General features: G+C 41.5%; 1 protein-coding gene across 5 annotated transcripts in view; it reads right to left on the bottom strand.

The window, feature by feature from the left end:
- The window catches only part of PLCH2 (phospholipase C eta 2), a 71,326-nt gene that overhangs the window by 47,327 nt on the left and 3,925 nt on the right, over window positions 1-20,074 (bottom strand). Inside the window, exon 1 of one of the 5 annotated variants that reach the window (XM_054086043.1) lies at window positions 13,899-14,323. The exons of 1 other annotated variant lie outside the window; for it this stretch is intronic. In XM_054086043.1, the coding sequence (XP_053942018.1) occupies window positions 13,899-13,929 (31 nt within the window). In that variant the 5' untranslated portion in view covers window positions 13,930-14,323. Of the gene's footprint in view, window positions 1-1,392; window positions 1,739-1,951; window positions 2,138-11,741; window positions 11,859-13,898; window positions 14,324-20,074 lie in introns of those variants that run through there. 3 more of the 5 variants (XM_054086041.1, XM_054086044.1, XM_054086042.1) reach the window with 3 other exon arrangements.

Below are 20,074 nucleotides of genomic sequence, written 5' to 3'. Positions count from 1 at the left end.
TATGGACATCTTTTTTTAAATTACAACTCTGCCCTAAAATGAGACTCTTCCAAGTCAATTTGCTTCCATTTTCCCATCCACATCATTCCTCATCTGCCGGGACAGCATTTGCTGCAGCGATAAGTGACTCCATAGGCACTGCCACAGCTGCCCACATCACCTTTTCTCAGTTTCTCAATGAACAGCATTGCTTTTGCTTATTTTTGGCATCCTAATGATAAAGACACGGAGGAGTCCAAACCAGAGTTGACAGACACCAGGTTTTGTTCTGACATCTGAACATCAAGTTAGACACAAGCATTTTTCCACTTTGATACGGTTCTAATCCAGATAGGGTTTTCTTTAGCTGATGTTACAATAGAAAAGCAAAACTTTAACGAGCGCATCCTTCAAAAGCTATAGCAAGATCTTCATGAACGCGTGACTTAAGCGTACTATTAATTTAAAGTACCGGGAGTCAGCTACTGATCTGCCTTCCCAAAGCCATGAAGGTGTTAGACTAGTGCCTGCTGCACACAGAGCAGCTTTTCTGAACACACAGAAGTCTTCACCCGTTGCATAACTACTGTAAAACCACACGCCTTACAGGTATAAACCACAAAATGTGTAGAGACAAGCAAGTAGGCATTTCAGTTAAATAAAATACATCACAGGTAAGGGTTTGTCTCTCTGGGCTTTTACCAAATAAAGCAACGACAGTATAAAGCTTTTGAAAAATAAAAACTGGGCTTTGGAACACTGGTCTTGGAATTATACGATTTCTTAAGAAGGCAGCACTACGGGACGAATGACACCCAAACTGCAGAAAACTGCAGTGTACTTTTAACAGCTCAAGGCAGTTCCCGGAGAAGACTGAAGTCACCCCCGCCAGAACTCCACCAGGAACAAGTTTAACCCAGACCAATTCTGTGCGCTGCTCTTCTTTGACAGGTATAAAGAAACTGCATCTAATTAGAAGCAAATCACATATTTTAAAACAATTAAAACAATACGTCTGATTCACATTAGTACTGGAGTCTCTGTTCTCTCTTCTTGTGTGGGTAGCAGAAGGTCTATGGTTAAAAATAGAAAGCCATTCTTTACGGTGACAGCCAGCTCCTTCAGCGAGCAGAAAAGGGACAGGGATACACCTGGCGCCCTCCTCCTTTGCGCTCTTGGTGCAGGAAAACGCAGCCATTAGAGATACATGTATTATTTAAGGTTTGGTGGTTAACAGGAGGCAAAAGTATGATACAGCAAAGGCTGTCTGAAGAAACTGCTACGTATTTGGTTTAAGCATTTAAGTTTGCATAACAGAACACAAGTGCCCAAGAAAGCCCCGTAAACTATACTTTTCTCTACAGTGAAACTAATTGTCCTCAAAAAGATGGTTAAAATAACATTTCCCCTTACCTTTATCTGGGCTGAGGCATTTAATGGTGCTTGCATCATCCATATTCCAGTGAGAGAATCAAGTGAGCAGAACCCCAGAGGAAGCAGCACAGACCATATGCACATCACTGATATTTCAAAAGAATCTCTTAAGTGATGAGAAAAATAACACTGCACGTTGATCTTTAGTGTAACATCACAAGGTTCCTAAGGATGCTTGCTGCTTCTGGTCTGAGCAAGCTCATTTTTAATTCCCGGTATAGTAGTATACCAGGAGCTGCTGACAGGTATTACCCGGCACAGGAGCTCTATGAATGTTACCAGCCTTGCACTGCGACTCAAGTGTTCGGCCACCTGGGATAATCGTTTCTTAACTCTTTGCTGCCCCAATCTCAGAAAGGATATATAAATGCATTTTACTTCACTCCTTCAAACACGAACTGAAGGAAAAACTTGTGGATGCTAGGAAATAAGTACAAAAGATAACTCACTTTTCATCCCCTGGGCTGCATTGCATTCAGCAGGCACAAACATCAATGGGGTGCAACTTCAATTAAGAAGGAATAAAAGTTCACTGTACCTTAATGCCTCCCCTCTGCTCCTACAGCATTCCACATGTTGTTAAGGCACCCTCCCATACTTGCTTAAGCTGAGAAAACAAGTCTACGCTTACTGACAAAAAACAAGCAAGCTCTTCTCTTTGTACTTATATGGTCTTTGCCAAGAAAAGAAATCAGACATTTCCCTTCTTTTCAACTTGCAAATAAATATTAATGCAGAATTCATAGAAAATAGCTAGCAAACAATGCAGATTATTGTATGCTGTATCCCAAAACACAACACAAGAATGCGGATGCAGACCTTTGACGTCTAGCTAAATTCTGGAGAAGAATTTCAGCATCTCTACACGATGGTACAGCCTAAAAGTTCCAACCATTCAAGTACACAGGATAAGAAAATTTGTGCTATTGAGAACTCGAAATCTAAATAAACAGGAGTGATTAATAAATGAAGGAAAAAAAATTATTCTCTCCTTTACAAAAGGAAATCTGATGCATGGGCCAGTGTAGCAAGGGTAACCGCATCCTCTCAAAATATGTGGTGCACAGAACCCTTCAGGCATTCACTCCACACAGATTGAGCAGGCGTTGTTGTTCTTGATCCCCTCCCCACCCCAATCACAAGTGAATCGATCCATTTGTGCTGTCTGACATCGGTATGTTGGCTCAGAATATCTCATTTCAATCTCGACCTACTTATGTGTGTATATGAGGTGCTGCGTAATGCTCACAGTCATCTCTCTCACACCCCATTCAGTCTTTCCAGACAAGAATTGTGGAGTCTCATTCACAGTTTCCAGTGGTTACAGATAGCTTGTCCTGCTGTTTTCATTCTGGATCATCTTTGCGTTTTAAGCAACAGTCAGCATTCCAGACAAAGATCTTTGCAAGATCTAACACACCCCCCCGTACAATTTTCATTTATGCCTGAATCCCACTCTCCTTACCATTTCAGGAATGATTTCAGAATTTGGCTCAAGCCTATTTTCAGCAAAACATTATCTTATTTGCTTTCTTGTTCTCAACACTAGCTATGTCCCCCAAGAGATCATCTCCTGAACAACCCCGTACAGGAGCACTTGAGGAGCACTTATTCTAAGAGCCTCCTGGGACATTATGTATTTACATCACATTACATTTGAGTTACTCCTGCTACACCCACTGCAATTTAATACATGCTTATCAGAGGAAATACTGAAGGTCCTGCCCGCTGTACCGCACTGTGCAAGCAATAACCTACAGAAGTAGAATACTTAGCTCTCCTTGAAAGCCATCAAACTCCACACCAGATAGTTCCATAGCTCACAATCCATGGCATCACTTCAAGACCTCCTATAAATCAACTTCAACACATGTGGGTGTCAGTTCTTAAGTTTTGGTTCCCATAGTTACCGATGTACTTTCCCACAGGGTAAAGCAGCCGGTGGCAAAGACAGAACAAAATCTCTGTTCTTTTAACATATGAAGAGTTAGGAAGTTTCAAATTAAGGTTTTGTTACCAAATGTTTACAGTTACCAAGACTAACACAGTCAGATCAGCGAACAATAGTGTCCTTCCATACATTTCTTACTCGGTCAACAGTAAATTCAACAACATCCAGTAGAGAGATAAACGTCCAGCCTTGCACCTGCTGATGCCACAGGGTTGCACAATCTAGTGCAGAAAAAGAATTTCCTCTTTGTAATTTGAAACGCTCCTCAGGTCCCCTCAATACCTTTACATGTGCTCCCTGCAGAGAAAAGGTACAGCAGTCCAGCACACTGTGTACAAGACAGATTTCTCACCGTAGAATTATCTTGGTGGGATAAAAACAGTACAAACAAGCAGCAGCAGTCTGTTCAGCCAAAACAATTTCCTTGAAGACTTCTATGAAAACTAACACGGCAAGCAAGGTAATATAGAGGGGAAAACACAATAATATTTTTCTGGCATTGAGTGTGCTGCAAATAACAACATGATGCTCAGCATTAATATGCACCGTTTTGTGGCTTCTTGTATAATAAAGTAAGGTGTGGTACTACGTGCAACCCGTTACCTTTTGCTTTTTTAAAGCACATCAACAAAGCCAATGTCGTCCCCTGTCCAGTGCCTACCAGCTCACTTGCTGCCGCAAGCGCAGGACAGCAATAACAGCAACAGGACTTAACAGTGAAATCCTCTGCAGCCCAACCAGTTCACTTCTCTGGGGCTCACCAGCCCATTTATAACAAGATAACGTTCCCTCCTTTGGCTTTTCGGATCCTTTTCTCCTACTCCAGATACAAAGAACAGGAATTTTAAGGCTCCACTCATCACTGCAACCCAGTCAGGGAATGGCCACTGCCAGGACTCTTCCTTTCTGTCCCTTGAGAGAGTATGTTACTGGCCTGTTTAACATCCACCGAAGCTTCAGAAAACAGTGTGAATTATAATTGTGCCATGTATTTCCACCATACGTCCTGCCTTAGCACTCTCTGTAGCATTCCGCTCCACCCAGAACACAGTTGGCCCCTCTGTCAATTAAGGCTGAATAAAAACAATTCTTAACTCTTGCTCCAAGTCTATTTTCTCCATTACATTTGCTGATGTCAAAACTGATCTTTCCAAAACCCATGTTGTTTACCACATGCCACAAAGCAGCTTTTAAATTTAACTGTAGTTCACTAGTGAAATCCTGGATTATCGACCAGTTTCACTAGCAAAGTGATATCATTACAGTGAGCATTCAGTCTCCAGCAGCTTCACAGAACTCCCACTGCGGGGCTGGCAATGGCAACCGGACAAGGAATATAGAACACACAAAGCAAATTAGAGACAGCATCGGCAGGGAGAGATCAGGTGCTGAGAGAGAGAAGGGAGAAATGTTATATGTGTAAGGAGCCAGCAGCATCGGAACCCTGTGAGTAAAGGAAGTTTCTAAAATAGAGAAGAACAATATGTCCTCTAATTTAGCATCCTATCAATAACTGACATCATATCATAACCATCCACAACACAGGAGTCCAGATAGGAATATCGTTTACTGATGTGATATTCTATTAGTTAGCAAATAACTGTGGCTTCCAGGCAAGAAAATTAATTCCTAAACAAGAGCACAATCTCTCCATAACTGGTACTGACAGCAAAGCTCACTCCTCTCAACTGTAGCCATGGTGGGCCTACTGCTCTTTAAAACAGACTGTATTTCTGTATTTCAGAGTCCAATCAATAACATTTCTGTTGAAGACTACAAGGCTGAACACTGAGAAAGTTGCTTCAAATGAGCTGGTTTAGCCCCATTTTTTCACCACAGTATGTCTGAATGAATAGCACACAGAAGCTTTGTTATTTCAGTCTTAGCTCCTTTTCCAAATCAGAGACTGGAAAAACTTGGATACTTTGGTGGTTTATTTTCTTCAAAGATTCATAAATCATCTCAGCCATTCAAGGTTTTCAGGGAACCCACGTTCACCCAAGAAAATCTGTATTAAACAAAGCTCGGAGACAGTTGTGCCTAGCCAAGAAGGGGGAAAGGCAATAAAGAAGGAAGGAAAAGACACTTTAAAATAGATGCTAGGGTCTTAGGAAGCCAAAGAACTAAAGCTGAACTGCCTACCATACTGCACTAATCCTGAAGAGCTCTCCAACACTTCAATGAAAAGCAACAGCTTCAGCAACACATTCACCATACACCTTGATGGGACATTCCTACTTCCTGTGGTGTTTCACAAACAAGCATCTAACATGTTTTCAAACTTCTGACTAAGAACCTGGAAATGTGATAAAGACAATTATCTGGGCTACCTTACTTCAGAAAAATTACTTTGGTAAGTACTTTGCAGCGTCTGCAGGAGACCAAAACTACAGATGCCCCAGTGGCCACTGGACAGACAGCTACAAGGCTCTGGCTATCTGCCACTTAATATAATTAAAAACAAAATATAAAAAGCCCTTAGCTTGCAGCTCCTCTTTGTCCCTTCAGGTTTTATAATTGAAAGTTAAATGCTGTGTTATATCTTGCTGCAGTTTCTCTCACTGCAATATCATTACATACTTAAACCACGACCAGCCCATATCCAACAGTAAAAAAACCACCTTTGGGAGTGACTACGGGGCTGTGCAGATGCCTCGCCTCCAGCCAGGGCTGTTTCCAAAAATGTACTTAGCCTGTACAAACAGAGTTCTCAGGCAAACCTCTCTCTGCCTTCAGGAATCAGACAGCAAGGGGAAGGCAGACCCCAAAGGCACAGTAAGAAGGAGCTGTGTTTGCAGTACTGCACTGGGGTGTTCCTAACGTCTTATTTCATGAGGGGGAAAAAAGGGAAGCAAAATATTTTTATTCACCCCCAAGAGGCAGTCCCTCCCCAAAGCTATGCAGACAAGCTGAAGCACACAGGCAGAACACTCTCACCGTTGATACGTGTGAAGAATCACTGGTACTCTCCTGACATCCCAAAGTATTTTATTAGAACACATCAGCCAGTGAAATGTTGATGCCTCTGCTGTTTAAGATTAGAAGTCACTGAGCCTTTCTAAAGCTCACCGTCACAATTTGGAGTCTTATTGTCCCTTTTGGGAGAACTTTTTTTCCAGTGGGAGGAATGAGGAGAAAGGCATTTCTCATGACAAGATGCATGTGCCGATCATTCAACCTCAACTACAGACTTAGAGATGGGTGATCAAATCCTCATTCTGCCACAGCATTCCTGAGGAACACCAGGAGCCACTTACTCCCCACCAGATTTTTGAATATGTTCATGCCAGCAGACACGTACATAAGCACCTAATTTTCAGAACCAAAGAGGCATCTACTTACTATTTACTCGAAGAAGACTCTGTCATCTAGACCTTTGGAAGGCCACATTAGCTACCCAATTTAAAAATCCATCCAATGTTAAAACAGAGATTTTTAAGATTCTGCCTTCAGGCACACTGTAAAGCATTCAGTTATCAAGTGAATAAAATCCACTTGTATACTTTCTCGAAAGCTGCATGAACACAATTTCAAATTCACATTAAGCAAAACTAAGTCAAACCATAAGAGCTATGTCAGCCACTTTAGATCGTAACAAGAATACTCACTAACTTTGGATTGTTGGAATGCTTCCCCCTTGGCTTACAGCCTCCTCTGTGAATCCAAACGGCCAAAAGCAGCGTAAGAAGTATTTAAAAAAATATTGCTCTTTCAGAAGAAACCTGGTCTCCTTCCACAGTTACACCTTTGAAGTGTAATCTTCAAGGGGAAGACCAGAGTACATGGCATTCCTTGCCAGCTGCGAGGGCTTCATCTCTGACCTCTGTCAGCACATGACAGGACTGCATTCAACACAAGTACGAGCGGCAAACTGAGAAAGAGTTCAGGGGTCTCTGCATATCTACAAGGACTGATCTTCCACATGTTCTGCTCTGCTGTGAAACGGGGCGTGTGGGTATATGCAGAACTAAACAGCTTAATTCCTCATCCAGCTACTAACCTGAGGATCATTTCCCTTCTTGCCGACTCTACTGTTCCTGCCTCCCAATACTTTCCCTGTCTTTCCTCCTTAGTTTTGTAAGCTCCTCAGGTGAGGAGCAAACCCTCAGCTACTGGAGCAAAGGCCTGGTTATCACAGATGCATCCAAGCAACAGAGACACAGCTCACAGAGACGAATGCTAAATTACCTCAGATACCTTTGTTTCTCCACACAATCTTTTCTCTCCCCTTAAAAATAGAAATGCATTAAACTTCTTGCTTGAATGCAGCCCATCACAATTCCTTTATTACATTTTTCTCCTGTGGTAGCAGAGGGGAACAGGCACACAGCTCCCTTCTCTGTGCTTGTTCACGTTACTGCTCTTGACATGCTTTTACCCTACAGCTTATTGTCTGCAAAGCTCAGTTTCTCTGAGCAGCCCATGTCAGCGCCAGGGTCAGCAAGTCAGAGCTGTGGAAAAGGCACAAAGAACTACAATCAGAAGAGAACCATGGCTGCCAGAGCTATAGGAATCGTCCTGACAAACAGGAACACGCTTCATGATAAATCGCATCCTTGTGTGCTGGGGACAAGATAACCAGATAGGAACAGAGCGAGTTGATGCTCTGTTAATGCTTCCATGTTCCAGAAAAGAAAGCAGAAGGAACACATGACATACATGACAAAACACGTGTAATTAGAGAAATGCATTGCTCTGTACAAACACGAATTAGATGGAGCATTCATGCTTTGTTAAACTTTCCAGACACTCGAGGGTGTTTGAAATTATGATGCATGTTAAATTTAAGCAGATTTATTATCCATGTGTTCTGAATGTAATGAACACTTCACTGCCTCACAGTTCTTACTTAAAAAGATAGCAAATTTTCTAAACAGAAGACTCACTTGCATCTTGCGAAGGTCTAACAGAAAACCTTCAGTCATAGAGATACTCCGGAGAAACAATAAATGCCTGATTTTAACTGTTTTCCTGCAGCCTCTTTATTTATGTGCACACAACCTCACGCGCCCACAAAAGCAGTCACAATAAAACTGACTTCCAAAAGCACTGAGCATTTGTGAGCCAAAGGGAACTTTGGGCACTTTGCACTAGAGGTTCTTAAACAAGAAGTTGCATCATCAAAATATTTTCAAAGGGAAAATTCCAGCTAACACACTCCAATCACTCTACCTGCTACTACAATAACAATAAAACTTGCACTCACATTTAGGTAGTTACACTCCTAATATTTTGGATAAACATTTTCCAAGCCTTTTTTCCCACACGCAAGAGTGAATTAGAGGATAAAGATGCAGCTACATAAGAAAATCAGTAGAGAGTATGGAAATTATAGTTCCCTAACTGCACTAATTTCCACTCTGGGTGCTTACTAAAAGGAAACCACACCTTTTTTTGCACAGTAAAAAGGCATTTCAAAACAGAAGTTCATTATTTGCATTTTGTAATAAATAATAAACTCTCTAAGCAGATCCTACAGAGAGAAGGGTGCAATTTCCAGTGTCAGATTTTCAACGTATACATTAATACCCAAAATAAGACATCCAAGTCCTGCTTGCAAATTTAGGACTTGTTTCTTTACTTCCAAGCACTCTTCTTATGCAATGCTTTAAATTAAACTATCCTGAGTACTGGTGCAGAATTAATCAGGTCAGTGAAAAGAGACTGCTAGTCCTGATCACTCCACATTTAAATGCTTCTTTCACTGACAGTTCAACTGTTACCCTTCTATTTTTAAATCGGTTTCAAACTCAAGACCCAAGGGGCAGGGGGCCAAGCCCTTCCCCAAAAACACCACTGACAAGAGGCCAACGCCCTCAGCTCTTGAGGTTTCTCCCCTTTTTCCACAGCTTGTTTACTGGATTGTTAAGCATTCTGGCAGCAAAGCGAAGGGGGTGGGGAAGACGACGAGCTGCCACATTTCTAAAATTAGCATCTTCGGTCTCCGAGAAGCCTGTGGAGATTTAAAAAATTAGGTTTCACTGCAAGATACAGGGAGATGGGGAATTTAAACTGTGTTACACAGCTAAAGTCTGAAGCTATTCCACATCAGAAAGCTTGATCACCTTCCCCATTTCCCCCCTGCTCCCAGCTGTCACTCCAACACTATTACCACAAAATACCAAGTCCATTTTATTATATAAAGTAATTGCATTCATTTTCCTTGTCATCCACAGGCAGCTCCATGACATCTTCTCCACAAGCTTGCGTATGAAGCCACAGACTGTTCCCTTTTACAGGTCACTCCCGCTGGGCTGGCAGAAAGGCATCGTGAGGGTGGCCATTCCCTGTTCAGTGTGGTTTCAACCCCCTCAGCTGTACTTTTTTGCTCCTCAGGTACCAGCAATGCCCTGCTCGGACTGTGTGTTGGGTCCTTCTTCGGTCTTTGAAAAGCACACATTGATAGCAGAAGCTGCTGTGGTTAACTGCTGGATCACGCATGCACATGTGGATACGTATGGCCATTATGATACTAGCTCTAATTCCAGAGTAGGATTACACAGGGATGCGTTTTTGACACAGGTACAGTCACAAAATCACAACTAAAAGTGAAAATATTTTGATATTAGTTATTTATTACTAAAACCCAGCAACACAAGAACTGCTTGTGCCTCAGCTCACTCATGCTCCCAGAACCATTTGCTCTGTACAAAGATGTCAGAACCAGAACCAGACCCAGACCTGTGTTGCAAAACCTTAACTCAGGAGGTTGGTCTTTCACAGCTAGACTTTAAATTTGAAATAGAAGGCTCAAGACACAGGTTTAGTCCTCACATCCTAAGCATTAAGGCTGCACTGTGAATGTCAGAGATGCTGCAATTCATAGCTTAACCCAGGAACTTGCTACAAATTGAGGCTCTCCATACATAGCTCTACACATCACTGCTAATTTAAAACCACTGTCACTCCTTTTACCTATTTTTTACTAATTTAATGAAAACACAGAGTTCCATTTTTTTTATTAGGCAGTCTGAGCACCAAAAAAATAGCCTGCATGCAGCAGCTTATTGATATCCTGCGTCCGCTTTATATTTGCCCTTACCTCTCAGGCCCAGCCCTCAAATTCCCAGGGTCAGCCATCGTGACTAAAGGTGGCCAACGGCCTCAACACGTGAAAAATCCTGCTCTTTCTGTGAGGAAAACGCTTGCCCCCAACAATCCAGTGAATTCAGTCTGTCCTCACTGTCCACGGGCCACAGTTTGCTCACTCTCGGTAATAAATTATGAATGCCCCCACCATACACATCTCTTACTCAAATCACCAGCTAAATAATGAATGAATAAACTAAGAGAGCTCTCTGAGGGGAGAGAGCTGTGGGGGACCAAACTTTGAATTGTGTGCTACAGCAGCACGCATCAAAGCTCCGCTATCAGGTTTGACCTCAGCTGGGTTTTATTTTTTAAAAGGGTTAGAACCAACCTCTTATGAACATGAATAGCTGAACAGCAGGGGCATGGATGAAAGCGTGCCCAGAAATACAGGGGAAGAATGAAATCTCAGATGAGAAACTCACTAGAAGCACATGGGTACCAAAGGTCTTCACTGTCTTGTACCAGTCTGAACTGTGACAGGTGGTCACAAGTGAATTGATGACATTCACCAGAAACACACTAGCAGTTTCACCACTGAAGACGGCATTCTGGTTCAAGGGAACAGATTCAATTTGAAAATACAAAGCCTGGCTATAAAACAAAAGGTGAACAAGGGCTGCTCAAGGAAGTCTGAGCTTATAAGCAGCTTAGAATGAAAAAAATGAGAATAAAAAACAAGTGACAGTCCATGACAATTCTCACCCAATCAAACCACAGCCACACAGCTATACCTGCTAAGACCGTAACCCTCATTATTCTTAGTGGTTCATTAGGAGGCAAATTATAAACACATGTGCAAATATTTAATGTTTTTTTATGTTATGCAGAGATCGCACTGCTGCTTCAGGCAAAAAGAATCTGCATTAAAATACATCTGAAAAACTGTATTTCGAAACAATACCTTTGGAAAGAGGAAAAGGGAATTACCACACTGCATTAGGCTCTATCTCCAGATAAGACAAGTGAGGTACATTCCCAGCACATCCAACCAAAGCTTGTTTGACCAAAGCTTGAATGGCTTTGAAATTAATCAAAATTTGCCTAGCAGATCAAAGGATGAAGGAAGTGTCCTAGAGTCATGAGAAGGAGAGGGGAATTAAGATTAATCTTTGGATGCCTTCTCTGATTACTCTTTATACCCACGAAGCCAAAGCATCACGTATTATCTGGAAGTACTTGTCTTAGACAATCTCTGATGTGTTACTGAAAACATGCAATTGTTAGCTGACATGCTGAACTCCCTCCCAGTGTTTTATAGATAAGCAATTTTTCTTTTTTCACCCACCTAAATCGATTGAGCTTGGCAGCACTACTTCTAGTTTCATCCCATCGATACAGAGAAGCTTCATTACATTCACAGATGCAGCACATGAGTCTAAGTCCATTTTGATGTTCTGCCCTCTTTTTGGGAAGCAGGGAATCTCCCGATTTAAAACAAAACAGTGCACCACAATTCCAAATTCCTAATGGATGCAGGTGGCCTTGGAGCTGGAAGAACACATTTAAATGCCAGCTTTCTGCCTTGCAGGAGTCTTCACTGATAGAATTTTCATGAGGGCCACTGCTACAAAAATTCACACTTGACTATTCCGTCTGAGAGTTATTTCAACTCGTTGGCCAGTCTTTCTACTTAAAACATGACGCAACAGAATAATGATTTAAGGATACTTCCACTGCAATATTTTCAATGTGCATGTTAATTCTTCTACACACGTTTGGCACTCCCATGCCTCTAGCTTACTAGAAATCAGGATATAGTAACCTCATATCTCCCTCAAGGTTAGTGTTCATGCCTTGTCCCAGCATGGGACCTTCACAGCTCTCTCACACTTGTAGCTTGTATTACTACCTCAAACTTTGTTCTGATCAAAGTGAGAAACCTGCACAGCTTGGATGTTCCTGGAAGTCAGTCAGCAACTTTAACTGAGAAGTAACCAGCAAACACAGCCAGTCACATCGCCCAAATTCACAGCAGGAAAGAAAAACAGGTCCTCCAGCAGACAGTGAAGAACCAGCACAGACTCTCTGGTGATAGTTTTTGGCACAGTCACTTTGGTACCAAAGCTACACTTACAGGACAACATGGCCAGGGTACACAATGCAGAGAACACAGACTTCATCCCTATGCTACCTGTCTGTACGAAGCTCCATTCCAACATCTGGTAGTGGCACTATTAAAAAAAGCTCTTGCATGGAGGATCAATCATAACCATCTCAATAGGGCCGTGGCAAGTACGCTGGAGGAGCAAGAAAGGTTATATAAAGCCCACAGAGAGTGGAAAAGCGAAAGAAAGTGTTGCCTCAAAGAATATCCCTGAAGTGGGCACAGAGAAAACAAGGTAGCGCTACACTCCGTGAGATAGTTAAGCAGTTGTGTCCAACACAGCTTAGAATAAACTCTCATCTCCTCACTTTGCTGTTTCTGAGGACCTGGCTTGCACAGCGCCCGAATGCCTGCAGGTGCTTTTAACAGTTAGATGCATTCCATGTGTCAGCTGTAATTTACTTGTCAGTCATTTACTTGACTAATTACCTGCTCAAAATGGCTCATCACACAGGATACCTGAAGTGTTACAACCATCATTAAAGATGCGATAGCTTTATCCTCAAACAGAACAAAGACACAAGTAACATCATCCTCCATACAAACACACTTTGTCACAAACCATGCAGCCAACACATGCACTCATGGAACCACAAAACACAACAGTGGAGAAGAAAATTGAGATCTAAACACATTAATGGCTTAAATAAACTATGCGCTGCAGACAGAAGCAAGAGTGATGGCACGATCAAAACTAATCAGCATAACCTACATGAGCAAAACTATGGTATAATCTATGAGAGAAAGCAGGTACAGCAGAACTGAGTGGCAGTCAGCAGAAAGGGTTCTATTCCAAGCACCAACGATTTAATGACATTAAGAAATGATGCACTGAGTTTAGCGCTCTGCATGGCATAGTCTTTCTTTGAAAGACAACCTTCATTTCCTCCATCAGTAAAGTTTGCAATATGCACTTAAACATAGTGTCTACTGCTGATGAACCTGCTCTAAGTAAACACATTTGTCATAGAATTAGGAATTGCTCTCTTTAGCATCACTAGCTCCCTCAAGCAGTACCAACTTCATCTACATCATCTTTAATTTACTTAACAGTCTTTTTATTAATCTGGATACTATGGCCATAATTAATAAAACATGCCTGCTTAGACATAAAAGAGCATTGGAATGACAGAGTGCTGATAAGGTCTAAAAAATATTATCCTCTAAACAAACAGAGTCAAACAGCTGAATAAATATCCCATAACAAGTGAGAAAAAAGGAAGAGCAATGTGATGTTATCAAAGTATTACTAAAAACAGCTGTGCCCATAAGCACAAGTACAATTTATCCTCTAGCTTAAATTCTAGTGCATACAGCAAAAAGAATAAATTCACCTACTGTGTTTCTGCGATGGGCTTCCTAAATCCATTGTCTTGTAGAAGTATAATTTTTTTTTTCAATTGCCCATGTTAGAAAGTAAAAATACTCAGCATTTTCCCTCCGTTTTTCTCCCTCTTCTCCAAGTCACTCTTTCTGCTCGTGTGAGAAGACAGTTCAAATTGCATCCCATTTATTCACTCAGTCACTGAGGAATCGCTGTCAGTTTTCTGATGGCACAAGCTCCTTTACCGTACACAGCACCCGGGGAAGCGGGGGAGAGAACAGAGGTAGGATTTTATTTAAACTAATTTTTGCTGGAACAATTAACTCTTCGCTGACTGACACCTCCTTCCCGGTATCTCTGGTATCGGTTGACACGGAAATGTCTCTTCCTCTAAGGCACCAGGGAATTCTTCATGACAGCTGTTTAATGCTCATGTTCCTCCTTTTAAGATTCCCTCTGCTCTTCTCTTCCCCTGCTTAACAAGGAACTGCAGGCAAGTACTGCCACAGCCAGGATTTCTTACAACCACACAAGGTATCCCTTTTCAATTACTCCAGGGTGATTAAGGATCACAAATCCTATCAACTTTCCAAGTTTACTGTGATTCCGAGTCACTAACAGCTTCTAAAACTTCCGGAGATCTCCAGTAGAGATTTATTCTCCAACCACCAATGTTCGCTGCTTCTTCAGGTAGAGGCATTAAAACCTCTAACTGTGAGCAGTCAAAATAACAGAATAAAATTCTGCACAAAGAAAAAAAAAAGTCACTGCCTCCAGAAAAATAAACTGTGGATGTGCATCTATCCACTTCCTCCATGCCCAAATGCTTCAGTTTCTGGGGTAGCAGAACAGAATCATGTTTGTTCCTTTGCTGGGAATTTACTGTCATGGAAGAAAAGACAATCTTGCTCCCCCTTTCCTCAATCACCTGGTTCTAGTGAACACAGTTTGGTAACACCACTCCATCACCAGTGCAGCGTAATCAGCCAGGACTGGTTCTGAGCAATCCTGGCAGTACTACCTGCTCGGCAGGTATTTGCATCTCTTCAGTGAGAGTTTTAACTTTTTAGTCCCTGCCCACAATAAAACTTCTCTGATGCAAATTTTTACCTAGCGCCGCATGAGAAAAAATGAGTCAGAAGAACTAGTTTTTCCCTAACTAACCATTTTCCTCTTCTCCATAAGCCATTCACAGCTCTAATTTACACAAGGCAATTTCAGCGTAACAGGTCCACAATAGAACAGTTTCCCCTCACACTGGCATACACAGTTTTAAGTTACGGTTTGTATCTCTGAGAGCATGAGTTTGAAGTGGAATATTCTCTTTTTTTTTTTTACTATATAGCCAGTGATGCTGCTGCAGAATCCTGGTTTGGCCTGGAAGACAGCAGCCATCATGAATAAAGCAGTTCCTCATAGTTAATTAATTGTAGAAAACCACTATGATTTACTTCAGAAGACAAGTGAAGTTATTTGTTCTCTCAAGAAACAAAGCATTCCTCTCTCTGATGAAGTATTTTAACCTCAGCTCGAACTGACAGATAAGGTTCTGATGTGAACAAAGATAAAAGGAAAACTGCTTTTAGATGCAGGGCATTTAAGTGTTCTGGGAAGTAAGGAATACATGAAGCCAGACAGGTTTCACAGTATCACACTCAGGGATGGCTTGGAATTAAAAAAGCCATTTGAAACTCTAAATGCAAACCAAAGGCAGACAACAGTCCACGCCATAAGACTCCATGGCCAAGAGTCACTTGGCTATGCCTGCATCTGGCAACTTCCAGGGGATTGCAGTTACCAGAACTACCAGCAGATACAAACAACTTGTGAAAAAAAATACAAGGCAGAGACTCTGCTTTTGTTCACAGTGCTCAGAAGAACAGCATCCTTCTAAGCCCATGTGATTGACACACTTGTTCACAGCTAATGGCTTAAGAACGTCCCAGGTTTTTTTTTATTTCACCAGTTTCTAAGAATCAAACTATAAAGAAATGCAACTTCCCTGCTACCAGATACTCACACCTATCAAGAACTTTTCTGCCTCGCTAGAAGCAGCAGTTTGAGGGAACACAGTGGCAGTTGCCTCAGATAACACCCATCAAGTGATGCCAGGTATAAAGCTCTAGCAGTAACAGGACTCCAAGATCTGGTTCCGAGGCAGCATGAAACTTCCCAAACCTGTATCCTAGAAGGATGAAGTGAACGTTTGGAGGCTGTGTAACAAGCACACACGCAGCACAGTCTTCTGTGACTTCTCTTTCACAGGAAAGCTGTGCTGTACTGGTGAAAGAGCCATATTTATGCACCAGGGCTTTGTCACCGAGCTGCTCACAAGACCTGTTTTATAACCATGATTATAGATAAAAATATAACTTCCCGTTCCAAAGTCTCCTCTCCTTTTTAGACAGGTTCGTGCTCGTGATGCCAGCTCAGCATTTGCGCGTTCATCCAGTAGATGGCAACAGCAATACAGATAGACCATCCCATTGGCAATATTCTCCATCCTGGGCTCTAGAATGTAAGCGCCAACTGCACCACTTATTCTGCTTGAAGTGTCCCATTTCCCACTAAATACTTCTAAAATCTTTACAGGCAGCAGCAGTTCTACAAGAGAAAGAGCAAGAAAACTTGAGGGGGGAGATTTTAGTGGAGGTAGAAGAAACAGAAGGTAACATTCAGGTAGAATCATAGAATCATTAAGGTTGGAAAAGACCTCTAAGATCATCAGGTCCAACAGTCAGCCCAACACCACCGTGACGATTAAACTGTGGATGCAGTTTCTAATCCATGATCAAACATAAAAGCTCTTAACACCAAGACATCAAAAACTTAATATGCCTCAGGCTTTACCTCAACAAAATAATCCCACTTCGCCCCCAAGTGACATAAAACCAGATCCATTAAGATCACAGCAGTAGCTTAGATCAGACAACACAATACTGATAGCTCATTACCAGCTGTTCCAGTCAAAGCCTGAACTAAAAAGGGGCTTTTGCTCAGTCTTCTCTTCAAGACTGGTTATTTCTGTAAGGGCAATGTAACTTGCTGACACATTCTCTAAAATGCTTTAGATTTCTTGTGTTGCTAAAGACTATTATATTACTTCAAGAAAAGGCAGTCCAAGTTAAATTTTTGCTCAAAAGAAAGATTTAACCCATCAAAACCTGCCACTTGTTACTTTTCAAACTTTAAATTGAAGGCTTGATGAAAGTTACAGAAATAAAACTCACGAGATGCAGAGTGCTGCTATAAAGCTAACAGCTGGCTATATCTACATGCATAGTGTCTTTCTTTTTATACCCAGTACAGAAAAGCACTGATTCTGCAGCACAGTTCGGTCAGTGCATTGTATCTTGTTTCCAGTAGTTAACTTCTACAGGAGAATCAGAGCGACCACATCAATTGACTGTCCAAATAACTCTCCCCTTTATTATAGGCACATGACTCTGATAGCAGGCGCCAAAGAAAGGTGAAGCCAAACTGCAATTTTCCTACCGACAAGGGAAAGCAATCAACAGATCAGACCTCTCCCTCAAGTACCTTTATGGCTCCCATCGCTGCTTCCCACAGTTTCACAGCCTTCCACGCATTTATCCTCACAAAACTCCACTAAGACAATGACAAGTAGTTATTAGTATTTTATTATTCTAAAACAAAGCAACTACCTCAGGTCAAATAACGTGTGAATTGGAGACAAACTGGAGCCCTCTCTGCTCAGTTGCTGGTGTCAGATTCAATAGCGTTTTGGCTCCTAACTTCGAACACATTTCAGTGGGCATGTCTGTGCCCTAGTAGGAGCTCGGAGACTAAACACCTTCAGGCATCTTGGCACAGAGCCTCTAAGGCCTACATTGCAATACACTTCATTAAAAAACAGGCAAACAAAAACCCTGACCAAACAAAACCAAGAAAGAAACGAATCCAGAAAGCTCAACAGTTTTCCATTGCCTGTTGACGCTATTTGGGCTAAATGGCAGGGTCTAAAAGCTCATTTGATCCAAACAAGTATCCTAAAGAAAACAAATATACATTCCTCAAAGACAAGAAGAAGGAATATATGAATCACATCAGCTGAAAGACAAGTTACCAGTGCTCACCACAGTCAAAATGAAATGCAAGATCCTCACCCACTGCTTGGTCCAGACTTACTATTGAGCCGTGCCTTGTATCATCATTTATCCTTCAGAAGGATCAGAAATAGATCCAAATCAGAAGAGTAGCACTGTAAGCCCACTAAAAAAAAGCTAAGAAAGAATCCACATTGTAGAGTGCTTCCATTAGTCTAAACACAAGCTAGAAGATTTAGAGTCTTACGTTGCTTTTGTGTCACAGGATCACAGATGGGGTGGTTTGTGCTTTATTTATTCTGGTTGGTTGGTTGGTTTTTTGGCAGGAAAGAGCATAACTAACATACCAAAGTTATTCTCACCTAACTCAGTATTTCTAGCTACACAAAACTTTAGGGTTCAGACTCTTTGGGGTATACAGACTGCATTTTGAAGAACAGTTCGCGAGCAGCTGATATCAATACCCACAAGCGTCACTATCTAGAGGATCCTACCATAGTTATTTCATTTCTGATTTGTTTAGGTTTAACATTATTATTTGTATTTCAGCGTGGGTAACAAAGACCAAAACATGCCAGCCAAGTGTCTGTTGTGCAGGAATAGCAGTTCCCATTTATAATCAAGATAAGGGACAAGAGAAGGACAAAGAAGTTGCAAAAGCAGTCAAACTAGAGATCAGTCACAGATTCAGAAATGGAATTTGGGTCTGCTGAGCAGCCCATGATTATATCCTTAGATTCACATCTGTATTACAACAGTCCCTGAACTCATGAACACTTTAAATTCATCTGAGCTGCCATTGCCAACAAAATAAACAATAGTGCATTCTGCAAGCATGTTGATTTCTGCCTCAGCAGCAAAGAAGAGGACAAACAGAAGCTCACAACATTCCTTACACTACAGCCTTACTCTCCATTCAGAAAAGAAAAAAAGCATTGAAAACAATTCCTTTAAGTTGAGACTATGTAAAAACTCCAGGATCTGGTGTTGGAATTCTGTAATATCCACTGTCTATGTAGCATCCAAACAAGGAGAATGACATGTTTAAGTCTAAGCATTTGGGATAAACAGTGTCTTTTCAAATTTAATTCAAACTGCAGCAAGAAAAGACAAACCAGTAGCTGTTCGTCAGTCACTCGCTAATGCGTGCGGAACTAGTAGAACCACAATATCTGATGGGCAGTTGCACGGAAATCTAGCCGAATTCAAGTTGCTTTCAGACAGCTGATGCCAATTCACATAATATCACTTGTGTGTCTCTTCTTCAGCTAAACTCATATCACAGAATGGTTTGGGCTCCAAAGGACCTCTGAAGAAAATCCTGTCCAGCCTCCCCGCCATGACAGAAGCACTGCTCACGGAGACAGGCAGTGTGTTGCAGTCGCATGCTGAAGCCTATCTCAAGGACTTCTCCAGGCTAATCTGATGTACTATATATCTAAGCAAACAGGATTTTGCATGTCTGTGCACAACATACTTTCATCAGATTACAATGGAAAAGTGAGTCTAGACACGCCAAAACACATTTGAAAAAATAGAGGATTAAGGAATTTGCCATATACCTCCTTGATTTTGGACTTTCCCAATGATGCTGTAATAATACTGAATCATACTAAACAGCAAGGATATGTAAAAGTTAATTGCATTCCACTCAAATTTTCTTCTTACATAGCAATCTTATTCCTCATCCATTTACAGCCTACACAGAAAAGGAGAGTTTTTATTCCTAAGAAACAAGTTTGGAAAACTGTTTGTCTCAACTGATGAAACACATCAGGAAACTGCAGAAGAATGCCGAGAGTTTCAAGCCATCTGAGATTAATATGGTACAGAAGTAGACTGTAGGTATCTATGGTACTATGCAACCAAATGATCAATTGAGGAGCCCTTATTTAACTGAGAGGACTTACTCCAATTAGTGATATAACTCTCTAGCTCCATCGTTTCCTAAATTTTCTTGCATACACATTCAATCAAATGAGAAAGCTGAAGCCGAGAGCATAAGCTTGATAAAGCTGAAATGCCATATTTGAAGGCACAGGGTACTCAAGACAACAGCTCAGCAGCGTTGCAATCACTTCTGCGTAGATAGCTTAGCATTTACTGCAATACAAAGGCAAAAT

The sequence above is a fragment of the Cuculus canorus genome, chromosome 21 (assembly GCF_017976375.1).
Source record: "Cuculus canorus isolate bCucCan1 chromosome 21, bCucCan1.pri, whole genome shotgun sequence".
Taxonomy (NCBI): Eukaryota; Metazoa; Chordata; class Aves; order Cuculiformes; family Cuculidae; genus Cuculus; species Cuculus canorus.
Note: the sequence above shows the minus strand (reverse complement) of the source record. Positions and strands in the feature narration are given on the sequence as shown.